At 36.1% G+C, this 23,801-nt stretch overlaps 1 protein-coding gene and 1 pseudogene across 5 annotated transcripts in view; both read right to left on the reverse strand.

Annotated features, from left to right (window-relative positions):
* Window positions 1–836: 836 nt before the first annotated feature.
* TC2N (tandem C2 domains, nuclear) overlaps window positions 837–23,801 on the reverse strand; it is a 45,045-nt gene continuing 22,080 nt past the window's right edge. For 4 of the 5 annotated variants that reach the window (XM_081795980.1, XM_081795981.1, XM_081795982.1 and 1 more), the window contains 8 exons: window positions 23,219–23,386; window positions 21,570–21,661; window positions 20,312–20,387; window positions 19,445–19,545; window positions 18,942–19,058; window positions 8,201–8,315; window positions 5,793–5,992; window positions 837–3,853 (listed from right to left, as the gene is read on the reverse strand). In XM_081795980.1, the coding sequence (XP_081652106.1) occupies window positions 3,743–3,853; window positions 5,793–5,992; window positions 8,201–8,315; window positions 18,942–19,058; window positions 19,445–19,545; window positions 20,312–20,387; window positions 21,570–21,661; window positions 23,219–23,386 (980 nt within the window). In that variant the 3' untranslated portion in view covers window positions 837–3,742. Of the gene's footprint in view, window positions 3,854–5,792; window positions 5,993–8,200; window positions 8,316–14,868; window positions 15,061–18,941; window positions 19,059–19,444; window positions 19,546–20,311; window positions 20,388–21,569; window positions 21,662–23,218; window positions 23,387–23,801 lie in introns of all 5 variants that reach the window. The other variant, XM_060620570.3, reaches the window with a different exon arrangement.
* Window positions 15,355–16,317, reverse strand: LOC132670223 (small ribosomal subunit protein eS1 pseudogene; annotated as a pseudogene).

Below are 23,801 nucleotides of genomic sequence, written 5' to 3' on the forward strand. Positions count from 1 at the left end.
TCATCTTCAGACAATTTACCCAAAAAATACCCAGTTCTGGAGGGTAACACTAACTCTTTTAATATCTTTTAAAATATTAAACCTCTATTTCAAAATGGACATGGTACTTCATATACACTCACTTTTCATAATTCTTTCCTCAACTCAATGTTTCAGCCAAAACTTCAAGCATTTGAAATTGTTGAACAGTCATTTCAGCTGACCCACCAAGAGAACACAAGTAGATGTCTGTTAATTTTATGTGTCAACCTGACTGGCCAGGGGTGCCCAGATTACATGTTATATCTAGGTGTGTCTGAGAGGATGCTTCTGGACAGGATTAGCATTTGCATCACTGGGCTGGGAAAATTTCCCTCCCCGATGTGGGTGGGCATCTTTTGGTCTGCTGAGAACCTGAATAAAATAAAGGGAGATGAAGAAGGAATTGATCCCTTTTTTCCTGCCTCACTGCTGAGCATCTCATATTCTCCTGCCCTCATACTGGGATTCATACCATTGATTCCACTGGTTCTCAAGCCTTCAGGTTCAGACTGAATTATGTATGCTGTTGGCCTTTTTGGGTCTCCAGCCTGTATGACAGATCGTGGGATTTCTTAGCTTCCATAATACATGAGCCAACGTCTCATAATTAAAAAAATATCTATGTTTAAAAATGTATATATACACCTTGTTGGTTCTGTTTCTCTGAAAAAACCCTAATACAGTATACATAGAGATATTTTATCTGGTACTTCCCTCAATATACCCCATCAAATACCAAAAGGAAATAACGTATCCTTTGAAATAGTGCTGTCATGATATAAAATAGTGAAATTTACCGAAAATTTCTAAAATCCTTCAAAAATAAACAATTATTTTATTAAACAAACAGTAACAATTTGGGGGGAAATTTTGGGAAATATGGTTTCAGTACAATAGTATCACAGAAATTCACATAACTATATTTAAGCAGAAGTTCACTTTAGCTTATTTTCAGCTCATAATTACATATGTTCAAAATGCCATTGGTTTCTTCTTAAAGGTCTGGTAAATGCTGGAACTGATACACTTCAATGATAATTTCCCTAGGAGGTCTGCTAAAAGAAAAAGTCATGCAAAACCAAATGAAAGCTGAAGAGTGATGTTGTATTTTGACATGGGCTGCAGCTACCTAATTGTATCAATCTGAAAGCTTATACATAAGTAAGCACAGTGTTAGGGATTAGCATTGTATAAACTACCAGCTATCAGTGTGAACCCTTCCATGGCTTTCTCTGGTCATCTAGCACCATTTTGATTCCCTTGTCCTTGTGATAAGTGGGTAAAGGTCAAGAAATACCCGAGTAAAAACAAAGACAAGTGATTTTTGCTTACTATCTCATGTTTTTATTACCAGCTAATGTTTTTTCTCATAATTTGAGTAGCTATTAACAAAAAAGTGTGTTTCTTTTCATATTTCATGTAAAGCTTCAAAGACAACCAGAATATCATCTGTATTCGGTACCTCTTGCACCAGAAAAAGGCTTAAGTAAAACTAATTAAAATATTTGGGAATTTAGTTGTGTCAATACTACTCTAACTGAAAGGTCTTTTAAGTGAAAAGATTTTTTTAAAAATTTTTTTATTTACCTGTGATTCTAAGACATGCAAGAAACCAAAAAATCACACTTTCTCTGAAATTATACATTGTATACATATTGCAAAAACATTAAACATTAAATAATTTAAATTGAGTTAAATACATGACTACATATAATAAATTTAGGAATTGGAAGCATTAATAGAACACAAAAAACTGCTCAAATTAAATTCTAGATTTAAAAAAAAACAACAATAAAGTCTGTTATTTATTGTCCAAAAGCCAAAATACCTATTTGGTGGCTATTAAAACAGGTGTATTTGCAGAGGATTTTTAAGGCAGTGAGGCTACTCTGTATGAGACTACAGTGGTGACTATACGACCTCCTGCACTTGTCAAAACTCACAGAATGGACAATACCAGGAGCGAACCCTAAATCTGGGTGATAACACTATGCCAATGTAGGTTCACTGATCTTAGCAAATGTATCATTCTGGTGGGCTATGTTGATGATGAGCAAGGTGTGTGTATGTGGGGGTCAGGGGTACCTGGGAACTCTCTGTACCTTCCTGTCAATTTTGCTGTGAACCTAAAACTGCTCTAAAAAAATAAAGTCATTTGTCTCAAAGATGTAAAACACTACAGTCAAGGTGATTTCCCTTGAAAGTTCACGTGAGTACTGACCAATATTTCATTGTTCACAAATCTCAGAAAATTATTTCCAAATGCACACTGTCAACACCACCAGTATAACATAAACTCTAGGGAACAGAAGCAAAGAACGTGTAAATTAGGCATATTTTGTAGCTTGTGGAGATGATACCTAGGAAAAAAGGAATTAAGGGTTTACTTGAGAAAATCTTAATGAGACATACAGAACATAAGAACTAGAATGAAGAGGGTATTCTACAGCTATACCAAAGTATCTTCTGGTCTAAAATATCACCACCTACCTCCTGGCATGTGTGGGCAAGGTAAGAGAGAAAGAAAAATGGAAGACCATGACCACAGAGCAGTTGGTCTACTCATTAGCAAAACTAAAGTCAGACTTGCCAAGATCAAGGAAGGCGTTATCTGTTTCTCCAAGCAGCTATTCTTTTGGGGCATAGTTTGCATAGCTGACTAACCTGAAATCAGGCCCACATACTGACTTCTAGTGAGTTCCTGAGAGAAACTGCAACAGAAAATATGTGCTATATAATGCTATCACGTACAGTTTCTTAAAAAACATGGGAAAATAGCATTGTGGATTATAGAACAAGTAGTATATATATATATATATATATATATCTATATCTACATATCTATAGAGATATATATAAACACTAAAAAAAGGGAAATAATTATCATAAAATATTGAACTTGCTAATTAAGCTCATTTAGTTCTGCTAATTAGGAGGAGCTACATGGAGGATAATCTTATTCCAACTCCAATTAAAACAAAGGGTAAAATATTTGAGGGAGGAAAACACAGCAAAATGTGTACACACAAGGTTTCCAATTAAACTTCAACCTTCTGGTGTTTTCGTTTATTCTTGCCAAAACATAGCGTTCTATATTTGAAGTTTCTCGGAGGTAAATAATTTATACAGTGGCAATGTGACGCCTTATGGGTAAGAAGTAAGAAACCTAGGGCACAACTCTTCCCCGAATACCTAAGAGCCGAAGTGGTTCGATGATTCATATTTGTTTTCTGAGAGAAGAGAGGTAGCAAGAGGTAAACAGTGGAGTCAAGATCTAATCAAGAATGACTGGCACTGAAACAGTCAGTAGTAAAGTTCTTCTACATGTCTAACAGTACTAACAGAGACTTGATATACTAGATTTTAAATATCTAGGGAAAGCTTTCAAAAAAACCCATAAATGTAAGATAGCAATCACCACCTATGGTTGAAATTCTCATTAATTTTATAATTTATTTAGTTGCCCCAGAAATACTACTCTTTATTTCACTATTTTGGCATAGTTTTAAAACATCCCCTTTATGTTGGATATCAGATAGAAGTCATCCCATTTTCTTTCATCAAATTTAATTTTCTATAAGATCCATTACACATCACAATGATGACCTCCATAAATAAATTGACAAATGTATCGATTTGTCTCTTTTCATTGGTAGCAAATTGAAATCCTAAGTCTTCTAAAAGAATGTCAAATTCTTCATCAAATTAATATGTGATGTCTTCAAGATGGATTTAATCTGTGCCACTTGATAACAACCTTTTCTGGATTTGTAATGGTTTCTTTCCACTGATTCACTGCTTCAGTGTTATTACTGTCTTCGCTTATCCAAATCTAGAAAGGAACAGTACAACCATTTAACAGAGTCTGAATTCAAACTGCTAATAACTCTTATGGATGAAAGACGAGTGGAAGTTTGGTTCACGTATTTTCAATTAAACATCTTTCCATTTTTCCAAAATTTTGTTTGATTTCTATTTGAAACGTAAATGTTAAAATACTTAACCTAGTCACCCTGCAGACTGGTTTAGATGAATCAATCCAGTTTAAAAATTCAACATGAAAGATTATAAAAATCATTTCTCCCAAAACAGTAGTTAGTATCTTTCGTTATTCAATAAGCCTAGGAGCTCAACTTACAATGGATCCTAATCATCTGAAACACTTCTGTGAGGATTAATGGAGACTAATCATGATTTAAGTTAGATTGGTAAGAAATGTCCATTTTAAGCACCTTTTACATTAGATAAAGCTGTGACTTTAATTGAAATCTAAACTAACTTTAGGTAACAGACATGAATGAATTTGAGAAAATTGCAAAGCATTATGCAAATGTAAGACATCACACTGGTTACACACCACAGAGGCAAGGTGGGCAAGGAACCCAAAGCCTGAATTCTCACCTCAGCTTTAGCCCTGCCAAGTGCCGCTACTTCGGAATTAACTTCTGTGAGACGGAGTTTCTAATTCTTTTAAATAAAGAAACTGGCGCAGGTCACTGATTTTCAACCTTTCCCCCCTTAATTTCCTGATCTGAAGAACTTTACTTCATATAAAATCTTACAAAGAACCTTAGTATATGATATGAATCAGATAACGCCAGCATGCTCTGGCTGATGTAAGGGTGGGGAGACCTTGAGTCCACATTTGGCTACCCCATCATGATGGCTACTAAGGACACCAGAGAAGCCAGAGGGAACAGACGAACAGCCAGAACCCTTCCAGAATTATTATTCTTAACTGGACTGTCAACCAAGAAAATGGAATCACCAAAAACGTTATGCCGAAAATCACCTGAAATCTCCCATTCCATTCCTACATGATCGCTGAGGCTTAGTGAGATAGGAAGCCTTAACTGAACCCACTTCATAGGCCTCACGGCTTTGAAAAGTATGCTACCTATATGAGTTTTTGAGTCCAAACTCTTTCCCAAGTAGGAATAAATGAAGAACGACAAAACTGTAATTTTTTATATACATGTTTTAGGTAAAACACATGAAGAAGTCGGTCAAAAAGTTATTATCAATCTTTGAAAATTCACATGTAATTTAAGGATTTCACATAGGCTGCTAATAACATCTTGTTATCGAGCAGACAGAAGCCTTTAAACCAGTAATGTAGATTTTGGAACTTAAATTCAAGCCAAACAATCACAATTAAGATAAAAGATAATGAGCTACTTTTGGAAACTACAAAGGAAACAAGTCCCTATAGGATTGGCAAGTAAGCAAGTGTTCTGTTGTCTTACACAGATGACTAAAAATTTTTAAATAGATTAATCTAGACACCAATACTATCTAAATACCACCACAACCACTGCTACCACTAATGTTTTCAAATTCAAATCTAACATTCAAATTTCAAATTCAAATCTAACATTATTCAGTTAATAGCATACAGAGTTAAACATTAAATCGAACAGGACACAGAAAGAAGAAAGTTGGATATCTCCAGCCTTACAAAATCTGATTTAAATACTTAGCGTCAAACTCAACAGTACTGAAAACCTGACCTTTCTTATAGTGTTTACAGCTGAGAAGCTCAGAAATAGACTTATTTCAAGATAAGCAGCCTGATTGCTCAGAAATTCCAACTATTTGTATTAAAGCAAAGTGTGACAAGATTTCATTTTTGTGGCAACATTAAATTTTATGATGCTGAAGAATTTTACTCTATTCAACTTCAATTTTATCCCGTATTCCCTTTGATGACTAACTGCTTTGAGCATACAGAAGTGCAAGCAAAGAATTCAAGATAAAAAATCCCTACTAACCTGCCCCACAAAGTGTCGTCTTCTTACAGAGCTCCGACTGTAAAGCTTAATGAGAAAAATAATTTCTTTTTCATTCTGTCTGAGTGGAAAAATCATAGTTTCTCCCCACTTTACTCTGCCACTGGAGGCCTTCAGTAAGCGTGTCTTCTTCTTATAAATCAACTCTCCTGAACTAAACATTGCCACCTTCACAAAAAAACCTAAACAATAAGAAATTTTGATATGTAAAATTTTATTTTAAATGTCATAAAAGATACATATCTATATGTTATATTTGGTGTGAAAATACAGATAAGCCGCTTCTCAAGATCTGACGAAAAAAAAAAAAGATCTGACGAGCTCTTGGCATAACGGAAAACATCTCTAGTAAACTTTATAGTTCTCATCACGCTTTACAAAAAACTACAGCAACCTCTAATGAATCTAATCTTTCTCTAACCTGAATGCCATTAAAGACTGGAAACTGGAGGCATACAGGACAGTCAGCAATAGGGCAGCACACACTGAAAAGTATTATACAAAAGAGAGGGGCCAACTCTTTGGACAGCTGGAGGAATTTAGTTCACGGTTTTACACAGATAAAATTCTTTGCTCGAGACTCCTGAGAGCTTCCAGTAATGGCAGAATAGTTGTAGAAACTAACCTTCCCATAGATTAAAATTATAAATTCTGGGGGAAAAAAATATAAAAAACAAGTGCACAAGCCATTAAAGATTGACCAAAAGCAGGAAGAAATTGGAGGAGAGTCAGCTTTTACAGATGGGAACTGCACTGGGTAAAATTCAGGTTTATATAACTTTTCCCCTAAGCATACTCCCCCGTCTGCCCCGTCTCACTGACACGTGGTCCCTACAGCTCAGGCAGAGAGGGCAGTCTGACTAGTTTGAGTAGTCATGGGATACAGCTGAGGTGGCCAGGGCAGCAAGAGAGTGAGGAGGGAACTTCCAGAAAAAAGGGAGCTGCCAAGTGAGGACCTAGACGGACCATCAGATTTCCAACATGGAGATTATGATAATCCTGATAGCAGTTTTGATCAAAGAAAGACCCTATTAATGTCATAAATAAATTCCATCTGTGGATTTCTACTGATGTCCTTATTTCCTAGAATATTAACCCTATGTAGCCCTGGTAATTTATTCTTTTAATACCACGTTAGATTTTATTTGCTTATTTTTATTTTATGATTTTTCCATCTATCTACATAAGTGGTAACAGTCTAGAGCTATTTTTTGTGTGCACTATCCTTTCGGTTTTGATATCGAGAATATGCTAACATCATAAAGTTACTTTTTCCATCGTTTTTCATGTTTTGGAACAGCTTATATAAAATAGGAATTAAATGTTCCCTGAAAGTTCGGTGGAATCCACCAGTAAAATCATCTTGGCCTGGTGCTTTTATTAGAGGAAATTCTTTAACTACCTACACATGGTTATCATTTTATTCAGATGCTCTCCCTCTTTTGCAGTGAATTTCAACAATTTTCTTCTCCAAAAATCAATTATTTTACAGAGATGTTCAAATGAATTGATATAGTTATAAATGGGGTTGTCTTATTTATTATTGAACCACCTTCAAATTTGAAATGTTATCTTCTTCCTTGTGCCTGTTTTCTTTATTTTTTGCTCGATCCAATTTACTGTAGGTTTGTCTATTTTACTGATCTTTTCGAAGAAACAGTTTTTGGCTTTATTGATTATGTCTTTTGCTGTTGTCTCCGTATCTATCAACTTTGGCTTTACCTTTAATTCCTTACCTCTACTTTCCTTTGTGTTTGCTGTTTTTTTCCTAACTTCCTGAGCTGAATGGTCGCTTGCGTTTATTTTCAGACATCTACTGCTTTTTGCCCACCTGCAGGGATCTTCTCTTCTTGTAGCCGAATAAAGGAGCACTCTTACGCCACTCTTAGCCCTTAGGGAGGACTGACTTCACACCTCCAGCTCTAGGAACAGCCATATAAACCAGGCCTATGCAACCAAAACATCAGAGCCCCTTCTGGTGCCCAAAGGCACAGGGAAGGAAAAGTGTTTCAAGGTTTATGTGTGACATTTTCTGGGGCTTTTTGAATTAAGTTTCTAGTTAGCAGAATACTCAACAATGGGCATAGACCTAGAGAAAAGACAAATTATCTAGGCTGGTGAAATATATCTGACAGTCCTCTGGACACTCAACCTATATAAACTAATGACCCAAATAAGGAATAGCATCAAATGGATAAAAATCCAAGAGACTATGCAGTAGACACATGGCTAAAATCTGAAATCCAATAAAGTAATTTTAAGTTAAAAGGTAAGTATTTAAGTTAAATAACAAAAGTATGATTTTAATTTCCATTGTTAAGAAATATAGGAAAAACTAGCTTTGACTAATATTTTCCGAAGATTTCACTTTGAACCACAGATATACTTACTCAAAGTGAGAGGTGATGAACAGCTTGGAAGGTATTGTGCCTCGAGAATCTGTAACTGAATTCTGCTATTTACTGCTTGAAAACAAGTCCCCAATTCAAGTTCTGCATGGCAAACCTAGGTATCAAAAAAGTACCATTTGACAATTAAGAATAAAGTTTTGGAGATATTTCAAAAATTCAAAAGCAAAGAGCTACAATTTTAAGTTTTGAAAGCGATGCCTTTTATTGACACACAAAATTATGATAGAAAATATGGTTAGGATAAATGCATGGATTCTGTAAATATGAGGTACTCACTTTCACGGATTCTGAAAAGCCAAGTTAAACCTACATACTTGATCCTTCAAAACCAGGGAGGTCAAAAGATATTTCAAATTGAAAACAAATGAAATTCTTCAGCAGTTTTTGTAAAGACAATGTCCATGAAATAAACACCAAAAAAGGCCACTTTCAAAACACTTAGTCATTTGAATTGTTTTTAAGAATACATAAACTATAATGAAAAGCTTCATATATAAGAACCACCCTCATTTTTTCTGACTATCGACACAGCAGTAGATGCTACCCAGATTAAAAGATTTGAAGACAAAGGATTATTACAAGGAATAAATGTGTAGGTTAAGAGCTGAATTACTATGCTGAATGAGAGCCAGCCAAGAAAGGTGGCAAAAAGGAAGCTAATGAAAGCAACGGAGGCAGTAAATAATAAGGAAAATGTCAAAGAAAACCTGAGGCAAACAATGAAATGAAGGAGATTCAGAGGGGAAAAAGTTAAAATGTGCTCTTCTGTAGCACTGACTAAAGAAGAAAGTTAGTAATCCGTGAGATGGAACACAAGCCAGCCTACTTATGTGGATTTCAAGGTCCTTGGAGTAAAAAATCAAGGAGAGAAACACAAAGTCATCCAAACAGAAAAATACTACTGTTCACATGTTGAGAAGAAAGAACATCAGGTTAACAGACCTCCCTGGGGCCCAGCACAGACAGGCACAAAAATCTTTGTGAGTATGGATTCCAACAAAGCTACAGAATGGCTGAATGACACTTGATGAAGAGATTTGTATTTGATAATTACCGAGTATTCCCCAACCATTGGCACATAACTCACTGAAAAAGAACCTTTCCATGTATCTGCCATCGACTGAATCATGGACATTTCCTTCAAGACAGGATTTGGCATTTTAAAATTGCTCATGCCAGGATTAAAAAGATGTGTACATGTGTCTACACACACACACACACACACACACACACACACACACACACACAGTGGAATATTAGCGATAAAAAAGAATGAGATCTTGCCATGTGCTACAACGTGGATGGACCCAGAGGGTATCATGCTTAGTGAAATAAGATACAGACAAATATTGTATGATGATACTCATATGTGGAACCTAAAAAACAAAACAAACAAACAGACTTTCACATACAGAGAACCAACTGGTGGTTGCCAGGAGGGAGGTGAGTGAGGGGATGGGTGAAGTAGATAAAGGGGATTAAGAGGTGCAAACTTCCAGTTATAAAATAAAGAAGTCATGGAGATGAAAAGTACAGCATAGGGAATATAGTCAGGAATACTATAATAGCACTACATGTGACAGATGGTAACTACGCCTACTGTGGTAAACAGAGTAATGTACAGAATCACTGAATCATTATGGTGTATACCTGAAGCTAATGTAACACTGTATGCCAATTATACCTGGATTTAAGAGGGTTTCTGGGGGTGGGGGAGAGGGGAAAGTGGGTAATGGGCATTGAGGAGGGTACCTGTTGGGATGAGTGCTGGGTGTGGTAGGGAACCAATTTGACAATAAATTATATTTAATAAATAAATAAATAAAAATTTTAAAATTAAATTGGTCATGACATAAATCGAGAGCGAGGCAGTGAAAAGTGAACCACTTTAAAGTATAGACTCAACTGTCAAGGTTAGACTCCCCCTTGAAAAGTCTAAAATGATGATCAAACTTGTCTATTTTGGCAACAAATGCTGAATTCTAATAAAAAAGTGAAAGTACTATTTTTGCTTTTATAATCAGAGTTTAAGAATGGATTAATAAATCTTTTTTGGTAGCCATATATAAAACGGAGCTCTTTCTTATTTAAAAAAATGCTGCTGTTCTTGGCGTTTAAAAAAATAGATTAAATACAGTTGCTTGGGGTGCTCGGTGGCTCGGTCGGTTGAGAGCACGGCTCCGGAGTTTGGCCCGGGGCGTGATCTTCCAACTGTGAGACTCTGTGCTGACAGTGCAGAGCCTGCTTGGGACTCTCCCTCTCCCTCTCTCGCTGCCCCTCCCCTGCTGGCGCTCTCTCAAAATAAATAAATAAACATTAAAAAACAACGACAGCTATTTATTATTTACAAAACACCAAGGAAACTATGGGTAAAATTTTTTTGTTATTATGGTTGTGTGTCCACAATGTAACAACACTTATGAAAACACCTAAAGGTGGCAAAACTTCCCTCAGTGTTACACACTTGTAGAGCTCACTCTCACAAAACAAAGCCGCGCTTGGCAAAGGTTTGCTATTTCTAATTTGCCAGTGTCATTTCTGAATTCAACTTATTTATTATGTTCCAGGATATTAATTCAGATTGTGAAAAACTATTCAAAGTGGTTTTCAATGTCCCTATAACCGAAAAATTAAAATTCCAATCAGGGCACCTGGGTGGCTCAGTCAGTTAAGTGTCCAACTCTTGACTTCGGCTCAGGTCATGATCTCAGTTTGTGGGATTGAGGGTGGCGTCAGGCTCTGAGCTGACAGCACAGGACTTGCTTAGGATTCTCTCTGTCGCTCTCTCTCTGCGCCTCTCCCCAGCTCGTGCACACTGTGCATGCTCTCTCTCTCCCAAAATAAATAAACTTTTAAAAAATAATAAAATAAAATAAAATTCCAATCAATTAGCACGTATAAAGTGCATTTTTTTTTAATGTTTATTTAATTTTGAGACAGAGAGAGACAGAGCATGAACGGGGGAGGGGCAGAGAGAGTGGGAGACACAGAATCGGAAGCAGGCTCCAGGCTCCAAACCATCAGCCCAGAGCCTGATGCGGGGCTCGAACTCGCGGACCGCGAGATCGTGACCTGAGCTGAAGTCGGATGCTCAACCGACTGAGCCACCCAGGCGCCCCTAAAGTGCATTTTTAATGGCCACAAAACTATGGAAGATACATGATCTCTAATCCTGCAACATGTATCCTTTTTTAAAGAAAAGAAAACTTTCCAAGCCTTCCTTGAATCGTTGTTGAAAGTGAAAAGCATAGTTAGAGAAAACCATGATCTGGTGATCTCTGAGAATATCTTCTTGAGGGGAAGTGACATATGGTAGAGCTGGTCCTGAAATCGATGCTTCTGTTCAAATCCTGGCTCGCCAACTACTGGCTGGAGGAAATCATGCAAGTGCTTTGGTGTGTCGGTGCCCTCAGTAGGGATACCGAGAGCAGAAAGCTCATAGATTTGAGTGTGAGCATTAAATCACCTAACACCACATCAGTTGTATGTAAGGCTCTGTAAATAAAAATCTCATCTTTTCCGCATTATTCAACACAGAGACTTGGGTTCTCAAATAAATACTTACGTTACTATTTGTCAGGGTCAAGAACTCTCTACTAAGACGTTAGCTCTACATGAAAGTTCTGCTGTGTGTGGTGGCATAATTGTCACCGTGGAGGATGGGTGTGAAAGTCCGGCTCTGTCAACTAGAATATCAATTTTCCTCCTCGACACAGGAAACAAAGCATACTATTTTTGCACCGGCCAATAATATGAAACATTCACACTAATATAAACCCACTGGTCCAATATAGCCCCTAAGTTCTTCTTTCAGGCCATCAATCTTTTTGTACCCCTAGGACCTAACACACAACAGATACACAGTTGTCGCAAGACCTCTAAAACATGAAGTAATTTGGTAGAAACTTAGCCAAAATCATTCATTCAGATTCTCCAAGGCAGATAAGATTATAACAACTCAATTCTCCAGAAAATACCTTTGCTGAGTTATCTTCTGATATACTCTACTCGTCTTTAAAGTTTTAGTAAATGAATTATCCATTTGAATAATATATTTTGTGCCTTCTGTAAACTATGGTTGCAGCTTAAGGTCTACCAAACCTAGTTTCAAAGATGCAAGTGACAAACTCCTTGTCACAGTTACAAAGCAAATTTCCTACATTTAAACAGAATATAAAAATAATCTAATATAGCATGCTTCCGTTTAATCATTTATTCTTTCATTCCTACCTACGTACCAACGGTCAATGCCAAGAATATAATTAGGCCCTTGCTAAGAACACAGTAAAACATAAAGAAAACGGATGGAAGCTTGAGCCTTGTTTTGTTTAAACCAAGTAACTGAATTCTAAGTTGTAATAAATACCGTACAGAGAACACATTGGAGATGGAGACAGAAAATAATAGACAAGAAAGAACTATCTAAAAATTTCACTTCTTGATCAGTTATAGAAATCCTTTTTTATTTTTTAATCTCTACTTTAATTCCCTTCTAATTCGCTGGTTCTCAAGCCAGAGTGCAGAGTAGAATCACCTGGGAAGTTTCTAAAAACTACAGATGCTTCTTCATCAAAATAAAAAGCTTCTGCACAGTGAAGGAAACAATAACCAAAATTAAAAGGCAACTGACAGAATGGGAGAAGATACTTGCAAATGACGTTATCAGATAAAGAGTTAGTATCCAAAATTTATACAGAACTCACCAAACTCAACACCCCCCCCCAAAAAAAAATAATCCAGTGAAGAAATGGGCAAAAGACATGAATAGACACTTCTCCATAGAAGACATCCAGATGGCCAACCGACACATGAAAAAACGCTCAACATCACTCATCATCAGGGAAATACAAATCAAAACCACAACAAGATACTACCTCACACTTGTCAGAATGGCTAACATTAACAACTCAGGCAACAACAGATGTTGGCAAGGATGCGGAGAAAGAGGATCTCTTTTGCACTGCTGGTGGGAATGCAAACTGGTGCAGCCACTCTAGAAAACAGTATGGAGGTTCCTCAAAAAATTAAAAATAGAACTACCCTATGACCCAGCAATTGCACTACTAGGTATTTATCCAAGGGATACAGGTATGTGTTTTGAAGGGACACACGCACCCCAATGTTTATAGCAGCACCATCAACAATAGCCAAAGTATGAAAAGAGTCTAAATGTCCATCGATGGATGAATGGATAAGGAAGATGTGGGATACAAATACAATGGAGTATTACTCGGCAATCAAGAAGAATGAAATCTTTCCCTTTGCAACTATGTGGATGGAACTAGAGGGTATTATGCTAAGCGAAATTATTCAGAGAAAGACAAATATCATATGACTTCACTCATATGAGGACTTTAAGATATAAAACAGATGAACATAGGGAAGCAAAAATAACATAAACACAGGGAGGGGGACAAAACATAAGAGACTCTTAAATACAGAGAACAAACAGAGGGTTGCTAGAGGGGTTATGGGAGGGGGGATGGGCTAAATGGGTAAGAGGCATTAAGGAATCTACTCATGAACACACTGTTGCACTCTATGCTAACTGGGATGTAAATTATAAAAAATAAATAAATTATAGAAAAAAAAAAACAACTATAGATGATTCTGGCCTCCCACCTCCCATCTCCCCCCACCCTCTCCACCCCCCACCAAATTCTGATTTAATGTGTAGCCAGGATAAGAACCACTTTAAGTCACATTAAATATTTTTGAAGGCAGGTAAAATATAAATCCTATATAAATTTAAAATTACATACAGGCTTGGCCTTATAAAAGCTTATAAAGATTTAAAGATTAAAAAATTTCTATAACTGTTATCCTGACATAGAAACTATATAATAAGTAAATTATTAGGGATTTCTAAACAATTTTAAGATAGTGTTCAGCTGGCTAGTTGAGAGAAACAAATTATCAGGTCTCAAAAATCAATCAGCACTACAGATAATCAAGTTCTTTACAAAAACAGACAAACTAGCTGTTAAGAACCTCCATTCTACCCAATTTATGGATAGATATTGAGCTTGCTCATGATTAAAATCACTTTCCTAATCTCTTTTAAGGCACTCTTTTTTTTTTTTTTTTTTTTTTTTTAAGTAGGCTTCACACCCAGGCTGGAGTCCAGTGCTGGGCTCAAACTCATGACCTGAGATCAAGACCTGAGTTGAGATCAAGAGTCAGATGCTTAACCAACTGAGCCACCCAGGTGACCCAACAGAATTTTTTTTTTTAAGGCAATCTTGTTTGAATTTGGAATTTATGATTCCCAACTTTCTTTCTTGCTCTTCCTAAATTATCAGCTATAAAAGAAATTTTTAAAAACTTAATAAAATGATTCCTAACTTCAGGATTATTTTCCTGAAGTATAAAATATCAAACATTAATAAAAATGTCCCAGGAGAAGGTAACCCTAAGGTTATTTTTCAATGGAGAAAGCAAAGGGTCTCTGTTAACCTTTTATCACTTATGTAAAAAGCCTTATTAAACAATGACATCATTATTATTACTATTATTATTGCTTCTTGAGAGCCTTCCCGATCCTCTAATATATTCTAGAGTGTTCAAGTTATACTCCAACAGAAGGTCATCCACAAAATAATTATTAAAGTATAAAACACTTTTATAGTGATACTACTATCACTTACAGAAATTTTTGAAGGTGGCATTATATCCAAAGAGTAATCCATCTCCTGTGTGCTAAGAGCTCTGAGTGACAGTGAGCATTCTCCAATGGTTTTCTTCCTGGGTGTCTGGGTTTGAATCTTAAATACAAGCCTTACAGTTTGTAGACTTTGGAGTTTAATAGCAAATACAAAAGTTTCCATAAATTCAATACTCTAAAAAAAAATGCAGGAAAATAATATAAAATATATAAATAAAAGGACTGAAAAAGAGATGATATGGCAATACCAAAGAAATGAAAATAACATTTTATAATCTAGGAAAGGAAGATCTAATTTTTTACAACAAAAAAATATCTTTCAGTGTAAATTAAGATGACAATGACCATGAGTTGTTTTTCCAGAATTTATCCTGGATACTGCCTTTCTTAATGTCACAAATTATCTATCTATCTATCTATCTATCTATCTATCTAAAACATCCCAAATAAGATTTTTTATTTGTCACCATTAAATGTCTGAATTTTAAACAGATTCTTGGACTGGTGGTTCATATCTATCAGCTCATTCAACTTTAGCACAACTTTAGCATCCCCAGTAGCTTTTCCAGAACCACTACCTTCACCATGAAGCTCCATGAGCTTTCCCAATTCAAGCTTGGGCTTCTTCAGCATTTTTACTTTTCTAACAAAGACATCAGGGAGTGGATAAATAGACTGACAAGCCTTCTCTATGTCTTTTCTGATGCTGTCTGGAATCAATTTATTGACCACTTGTTTCAAGTCACTTGTCTGCAACTCTCAGGTCATGATTTCCATCATCTTTTTCCGAATTTGGCGGGCCTGTTGGTACTGAGCATAAGAGGTCTTCCGAATCTGATTGTTATGTTTTTTAGTAAAACCGACACAAAAGAGACGAAGCAAATACCCGTTGGGAGTCTTGACATCAACGTGAGCTTCAATCATCGGTCTGCCATTTTTTGACCATGGAGCACATTTTGTCCCAGGTAAGATCCATGCCATGGAAATTAGTCAGGCAGTTTTTTCCCTGAACATCTTCAGTAATTAGCTTGAATTTCCTAAATGGAACTTCATCATTCTGCAGATCAGCAAGGCTTACTTCAAACACACGACCCTTAAGGCCATCAGATGTGATTTTGGTTCCTTGAGTTCTCATGACTAGTGTTTTTCCAATATTTCTTATATTAAACATTGCTGGTGCTTTTACATCATACCAATCTTTCTTTGAAAATGGATCAACCACTTTCTTCTTGGCTCCCTTTTTGCCACCTTCCATAAGACACTTGTTCTTGCCTACCGCGATGGCGCTGCTCAGGGAGCCAAAAGGGCGGAAGTCACAAATTATCCTTTTAATTACTAAGGGATTCAGGTCAATATCAACACCAACTTTAGCAGAATATAGCTTTTCTCCTTTTTGAAAACTGGGTTTGTTTTCCATCTTTGGTTCTGGGGCCTCATTCCTGCTATCCACCGCAATTTTTCAACAGTAAGTGGTTCAAGAATCTCACATGTGCTCTCTCAGGAAGTACCCCAAATCTATCCATTCACATTAAGAGACCTAAATTATTTCTATTCTTTTTCTAATGTTCTTCCCACCTACCTTGGGATTTGATTTCACTTTAGTGATGTTTGCTCCACTCTCTCCAATCTGAAAATCAATCTCCTTAAAAAGTCCTATCTTCTCTCATTAGCATCCAGTCCAGGCAGCAAGTCAGTGTTTTTCATGCTCAGAATATTTTCCCAAATGTTCTTTTTGTTACTTTTAAGATTTTGTTATTCTAACATCTTCTTGACACTAGACTGATTTTTGCTATACACTTCCTTCTTCCCATCTTTACTGCTTTCGTTTGAAAAGGAGTTTTGGTTTTGTTTTTTTTTTTCCTTTTGAAAAGACAAGATATCTGATCTGGGTAACTAAAATCAGTATCTTAGATACGGTGCCCAAATTTTCACTTTTATTGTAATTGCTTATGTCTGTATAATCAAAATTGTTTCTGAGAGCCTCCCAACCACCAGAGCTATCTTTTTCTCTCAGAGTCTCAACCACAGGACCACACCAACAATATAGTATACATAAAATGTTTAATTTTTAAATTGAGATGCAATGAGATTACACATGAAGTAATAAGTGTGTTGGCTGACTTCACATTTTGCTATAATAGAGGTAAACAAGTTGATAAATAGTAATAAATCTTAAAAGTAAGATCCCATGGCAATTTTAATATAAGAACAATTTTTCCTAACTTTTCCTAAGTTAACTCACAGTTTCATTTGAAAATCAGAAAGTGAAATTGTTTAATTCAGGAAGGATTCATTTTGAGTGTCAGCATCATAACCAATTAAAATTTATTTCCATCTAGACTTTCTAAAAGGCATATTTTCAGTGTGAGATACTAATACATATAAACCAACTTTGATTACTGTCTTTTTACTTAAGAGCATTTTTCCATGTCCTTAAAAATTCTACCTAAAAATTTTCTACAGCTGCCCAGTATTCTATCACACAGTGTTATGGTTTAAATTTGGCCTCCAAAAGATATGCTGAAGTTCTAACCCCCAGTAACTCAGAATGTGACCTTCTTTGGAAATAGGGTCTTTGAAGATGTAGCTAGTGACGTTAAGGTGAGGTCATCCAGGAGTAGGTGGACTGCCAATCTACTAGGACTAGAGTCCTCGTAAGAAGGCGGCCACATGAAGACACAGTGACAGAAGGAAAATGCTATGGGAAGATGGAAGCATGAAACAAAGTCAAGGAATGACTCAGACTGCTAACCATTACCAGGGGCTTGGAGAGTGACATGGAACAGATTTTCCCTCACTGCTGAAGGAAAGAAGCAACACTAATGACATCTTGATTTCAGACTTACTCTAAAACTGTGGGAGAGAAAATTCTGTTGCTCTAAGCCATCCAGTTTGTGGTACTTTGTTACAGCAACCAGAGGAAACTCATACACATGGTATATATACCATAAATTTTCTCAACCGATCCCCTATTAAGACATGTAGATAGTTTCCAACTTTTCCCCTATGAACAAAACTGCCAAGAATACTTTACACATTTTTTATTTGCCTTTTAAACTCCTTCCATGGAACACATTCCAAGTAGAATTACTATGTAAAAGCACATAAATATTTCAAGGTTTCGATGTGTTTTGTCAAAATAATTTCCAGAAAGTTCTATATTCTAGAGTACTTATGAATTTTTTTCTTCATTTTAATAAGCAAAGAAAAAAAGAGAGAAAGCAATATGCAATTTAAATTCATATTTCTATAATTACTAGTGAGAGTAAATTTTTTCATGGTATTAGTCATTTGAGAAACCTTATTTTTAAATTATATGTACTTACAGAAAACACCTTTCATTTGCATGGAAAAACACTAACCTCTCAACATGTATCAGGAGACAAAAATGAAGATGTATTTAAACTAATGTGAAATCTGAAATCTATAAAACCAAAGTCAGGATAAGTCTTCCAGTTATAATAGCTGGAAGTATTTAAAAGAAATTTATTGCAATCATGCAATTATTTCACAACGCCAAAGCAGGGTAGGAGGAGGGACGATAAAAATACAGACATTCGTTTTCCTTTCATACAAGAAAAACAGTCTTCTTAGATATTGTTTATCTTGTACATACTTAGTGATTAAGGGGTGCCTGGGTGGCTTAGTCAGTTAAGCATCCAACTCTAGATTTCAGCTCAGGTCATGATCATGCGGTTTGGGAATTCAAATTCCACATCTGGCTCTGCACTGGAAGTGTGGAGCAGTGTGGGATTCTCTCTCTCTCTCTCTCTCTCTCTCTCTCTCTCTCTGCCCCTCTCCAGCTCATTCTCTCACTCTCTCGCAAATTAAATAAACTTAAAAAAAAAGATTTTCTTTTTAAATACATCTTAATATTGGACACTGATGTATCAAATATTTTTAAGGCTCAAAATTGTCTTTAAAAAGCAAGAGGTATATAATTTGCAATTTCCCCCCAAAAAACACTTTCTTATTCCAATTCTTTAAGTGGTTTAGAGTGACAAATATGAAAAAAAAAACCCATAAAAAGAAATTCAAACAAAAACAGCCACTTACATTAGAGCCTTCCTTTGCTGAAGATTTGAAATGCACTGGTTTGGGCAATGTTAGTATTCCTTTTATAGAAATAGTAGGAGTGTCTCCACAACTAGAAGGCCAGCTTAAATCTTTGCACTAAAAAAATTGAAAATACAGATTGAATTTTATAAAGGACTCTGACAATACAAATATTTGATGTATTTCTTGAGTTAATGACTTAAATACAAACTATAAAAGTAAACTAATCTACTGAGCTCTCATTTCATCTACATTGAAATAATTTGACATTTAATGTTCTAGACATCATATTAATCTCCTTCTTGAGGTTAAAACCATAATTCCATCATACCTACAGATTTATTTTCTTTAGTCTTTATTAAATACAGTTTTATGCAAAATGTTACAGAATCCTAAATTCCAAAGAAAGTATTGTCCCATTACCCAGAGAGAGAAACAGTAGATGCTTATAGTGAAAATATTCAGTTTTGTAAGCAAAGTTGGTATTAACTAAGTTAACTTACCTGTAAAACTGTGATCCAGATCTGCTCTACTGAAGAATTATAAAACACTTTCACATTCAATCTCCCAAAATCTCTTTCATCTCCTGACAGAGTAATTGTATCTGAATTGTAAAAGGACAGGGACATTTGAAATGTTATGCAATCCTTCTAATCCAATCATGCTTTGATACAATCCAATTTTTTTAATGTTTTAATTTATTATTGAGACAGAGAGAGGCAGAGCATGAGCAGGGGAAGGGCAGACAGAGAGGGAGACACAGAATCCGAAGTAAGCTCCAGGCTCCGAGCTATCAGCACAGAGCCCGACACAGGGCTCAAACTCACAGACTACGAGATCATGACCTGAGCTGAAGTCGGGCGCTCAACCGACTGAGCCACCCAGGCGCCCCGATACAATCCAGTTTTAAGAGTACAACTGAAAAATGGCAAAATTACTCTTTTAAGTTGCCACTTTAATAAGACAAAAATGACACATCAACGTTTTATAGCAGGGGAAGGCATGCTGTAAAAAGTGCCTGGCTTAAGAACTTAACCCAAGTATAGCATGAGAGATTTAAGTTAAAACTAAGATAAACTTTCCCACAAAAAAAATGATATGGCTTTAATCCTATATGCTGCCGGAAGTTCCTTCATTAGTATACTTTATATCAAACAAACAAGAGGTGTGCAACTGCTATGCCTTTTTTTAAGATGCATTCATGCCCGAACACAAGAAGTGGGCCATCTAATCTGAGTATTCATATGCCGGTAACATGGATATAACCATCTAGAGTTGTCCTTTTTTACCTTATCAAATATATGTTCAAATTACGACTCGGTAGAATTCATTCCCCTCAGAATATAAAAAGAAGGTACTTTACTCCTTACCCAGGCTTCTGTTACTCCCCTGGGAGTTCTTCCTGGAAGAAGAGCTGCTAGGCACACTGGACAGGGAATCATGTCTCTACAGATAAAATTGGTCTCTAGTCAGATATCACACAGCAAAGTTCAAGGATCTGAAACTTATGCCCCAACTTCCCCACGCCCCCAGCATCAAACTGCATGCTAACCATCAACAGTGTCACTGGTCAGATAGTAAAGAGGAAGAAAAGCTTTCTGTGTGTGTTAACAGGAAAGTCTTAAAGAGCTTACTAGATCATACACGGGGAAAGCCTTTGCTGTCTGGGGTTTGGTTTTATAATAAGGAGGAAGAGATCACCGTTTACGTTCATACTTGAAAGTACAAGTAAAAATAAGAATATATCTGGCAGTGCCCTGTTACTTAAAAACTTGCAAAGTAGCGGTTATGAAAGCACAGTCCCTCTGAACCACCAACATCAACATCATCCAGGAATTTGTTAGAAATACAAACTCCGGCCCCAGTGCAGGGCTACTCAAAAGCTCTGGGGGTGAGGCCTGGCAATCTGTATTTTAACAAGTTCTCCAACCAATTCTGATACACATTAAAAAGTTGGTGCTATGAAGAATTAATTCTGTAAAATATTAACTCTACTGAGGATGCTAAGGATTATTTAGAATACACTTCCATTTGAATAAAATGTATGCATATACATTCACATGGGAAAAAAGCCCGCAAGTATATGCAACAATATTTTCATAGTACTTTTATTCTCAGTTACAGGAATATAGGTGATTTGTCGTTTCACTTTGCTTAACTCTATCTTCCAATTTTTAATGATTACAATTTACTTATATTTTTAGAAGAAACTTTTTTAAACATCGAAAAGTTATTCCATTTAAAAAATAGGAGGATGCTGTGTTAATGTTAATTAGGCCCTATGTCTGAATAGAAATAGTATTTTTTATTTACTAGGTAGTTATGATCAACAAGGAAGGTTAAATCAATAAGCACTTTTAACCATACTGTTTTAAATTCCAACTGCCTTCAAGACTGCCTGAGTGTACACCAAGAGACGTAAGATTCATTAAAAAGAAAACAAAAAAACAAAAAAACTACTGCCTTTTACTATTCAGCTGAGAGCTTCCTGAAATAATATACATGGGAAATGCCAAGTGTTAACTCTTCAAATATTACCATAGATTTATTGTTTCTAATGTAATTCACACATTTCTGAGTTTTTAGCTTGAAAATAAATTATCGTATACATTTATATAAGTAATTCACCTGGATGAACCGCTGGGATGAACTTGTAAGATCAAACATAGACTTGCTTAGCCCAGGGGAACTGGGAAGTTTGCTGGTCCTTAAATCACAAACTACGAATGGACATGGAAAAATGTCTTTACATTAAAGAAGAAACATTGGAATTTTACTTATTCACCATGAACTAAATCTCTGTTTAGTTCTATCTATCATGAATATTAATGCAATCGATTTAAGAGATAATAGTCTTCTTGGGGCACCTGGGTGGCTCAGTCGGTTAGGCATCTGATTCTTGATTTTGGCTCAGGTCATGATCTCATAGTTCCTGAGATGGAGCCCCAAGTTGGGCTCTGCACTGACAGCACAGAGCCTGCTGGGATTCTCTCTCTCCCTCTCTCTCTGCCCCTCCCCCATGTGCGTGCACACACCCGCGCTCTCTCTCTCTCTCTCTCAAAATAAACATGAGGAAAAAAACAAAAAACCTCTTCTAATAAAATTTAAAACTTTTTACAATTATTTTACTTTTGTTCCAAACAGAAACCAATATAAATCAAACAATACATTTTCACATCCACATCAACCATCAAGCAGGAAATATTCATTCTTTTTGCTTCATTACTCAATTCTATATCCCATAGGAATGATATAAGAGAACATAGGTCCTCTGTGCTAAATGCAATTCAACTATTTAATGAGTACTTATTACATTAAAAAAAAAATACTGAATTCCATGTGCTCCTGTATTTCTAGTCTATATTTCTAGCTTCTCTCCTAAATTAGGAGATTCTTAAAGAATGGAACTCTGTATACTGTGTATTCTAACACAGTGCTGAAATAAGTATTTAAATAAATACTTCGGCTTTGTTTCCAGTACCTCACCCTGAATTCAGTTGTTGAGGTAGCTATATATAACATTAAAATCTTGAAAAACAGGATTTTATGAATCAGATATGTACATTTATAGCAGTCTAAAATTGATACAGTCCTCAAATATTAAACTGAGAAAATTCTATAATCATTTAGGTACTTTGTTTTTTTTAATTTTTTAACATTTATTTATTTTTGAGAGAGAGTGAGTGAGCAGGAGAGGAGCAGAGAGAGGGAGACACAGAATCTGAAGCAGGCTCCAGGCTCTGAGCTGTCAGGACAAAGACCGACGTGGGACTCGAACTCACAAACCATGAGATCATGACCTGAGCCGAAGTCAGATGCTTAACCGGCTGAGCCACCCAGGCACTCCTTATTTGGGCATTTTCTATTTTCTTTCTTTACATTTGTCATCTCATCATGAGTTTGTAAATTTATCATTTTCACTGAACAGAGCAGGAAAGAAAAAGCTAACAAATACCTGTTGTAGAATTTCTGAATAGGCAGATGATGTATAAAATACAGAAATAATCTGAAAATGAAACTTTTCAGAAAAGGACAAAGAAAATGGAACTTGGAACTCTCAATACACATAATTCATTAATCTTTCAAGTTTTACATCAGATAGAATACCACAGAGAAGCCATAATGTTTTTCATATCACTTCTGAAGCCTTGCTTTTCTCTATCTTATTTTTTCTTCTTCATCATGAGAATCATCTCTCCCAGGGTCTTAGACTTTATTTGATTTCTACATTTGTTAAAGAGGAACACGAAAAGAAAAAACACAAAAAATGTTCATACCTGATCCATACAGTCTCGCTGCTTCTGAACGTGGAGGAAGGCGCCGGATCAAATCAGGTGAAATGTGCTGATACCTATAGCATGGGTTGTATACATCGTAGCTGGCTCCGTACTGGGATGAACTGGAAAGTTCTACCTTTCGATCTCCAAAAGATGCTCTGGCAGATCCTGAAAGTAAGTGTTTCTACAGTTTTACCCTTTTCTTGAAGTTATTAACTAACAGCTGGTGTATCCAACGCAAGAGGAAGAAAAAAATTTTCCTCAAGTAATACTAAATCACACGTGCTTGAGATATAAAATAGAAATCCGCACATGTTTATTTACTGTGCTCTGCATGGAGCATCCTGCCAGGGATCAGCCATGAAACCTGCTCTCAAGACAGTCTGGTAATTTCTCTCTTGTGCTGTGGCATTTCTCTTTGCCCTATACACAATCCTGTATTTTCCTGTATTTTTTTAATCTGAGTTTCCCTTTTCTTTTCTTTTTTTTTTACGTTTGTTGATTTTTGAGAGACAGAGCGTGAGTGGGGGAGGGGCAGAGAGAGAGGGAAACACGGAATCCAAAGCAGGCTCCAGGCTCCCAG

The sequence above is a fragment of the Panthera onca genome, chromosome B3, assembly GCF_046562875.1.
Source record: "Panthera onca isolate mPanOnc1 chromosome B3, mPanOnc1 haplotype 2, whole genome shotgun sequence".
In the NCBI taxonomy this organism is placed as follows: Eukaryota; Metazoa; Chordata; class Mammalia; order Carnivora; family Felidae; genus Panthera; species Panthera onca.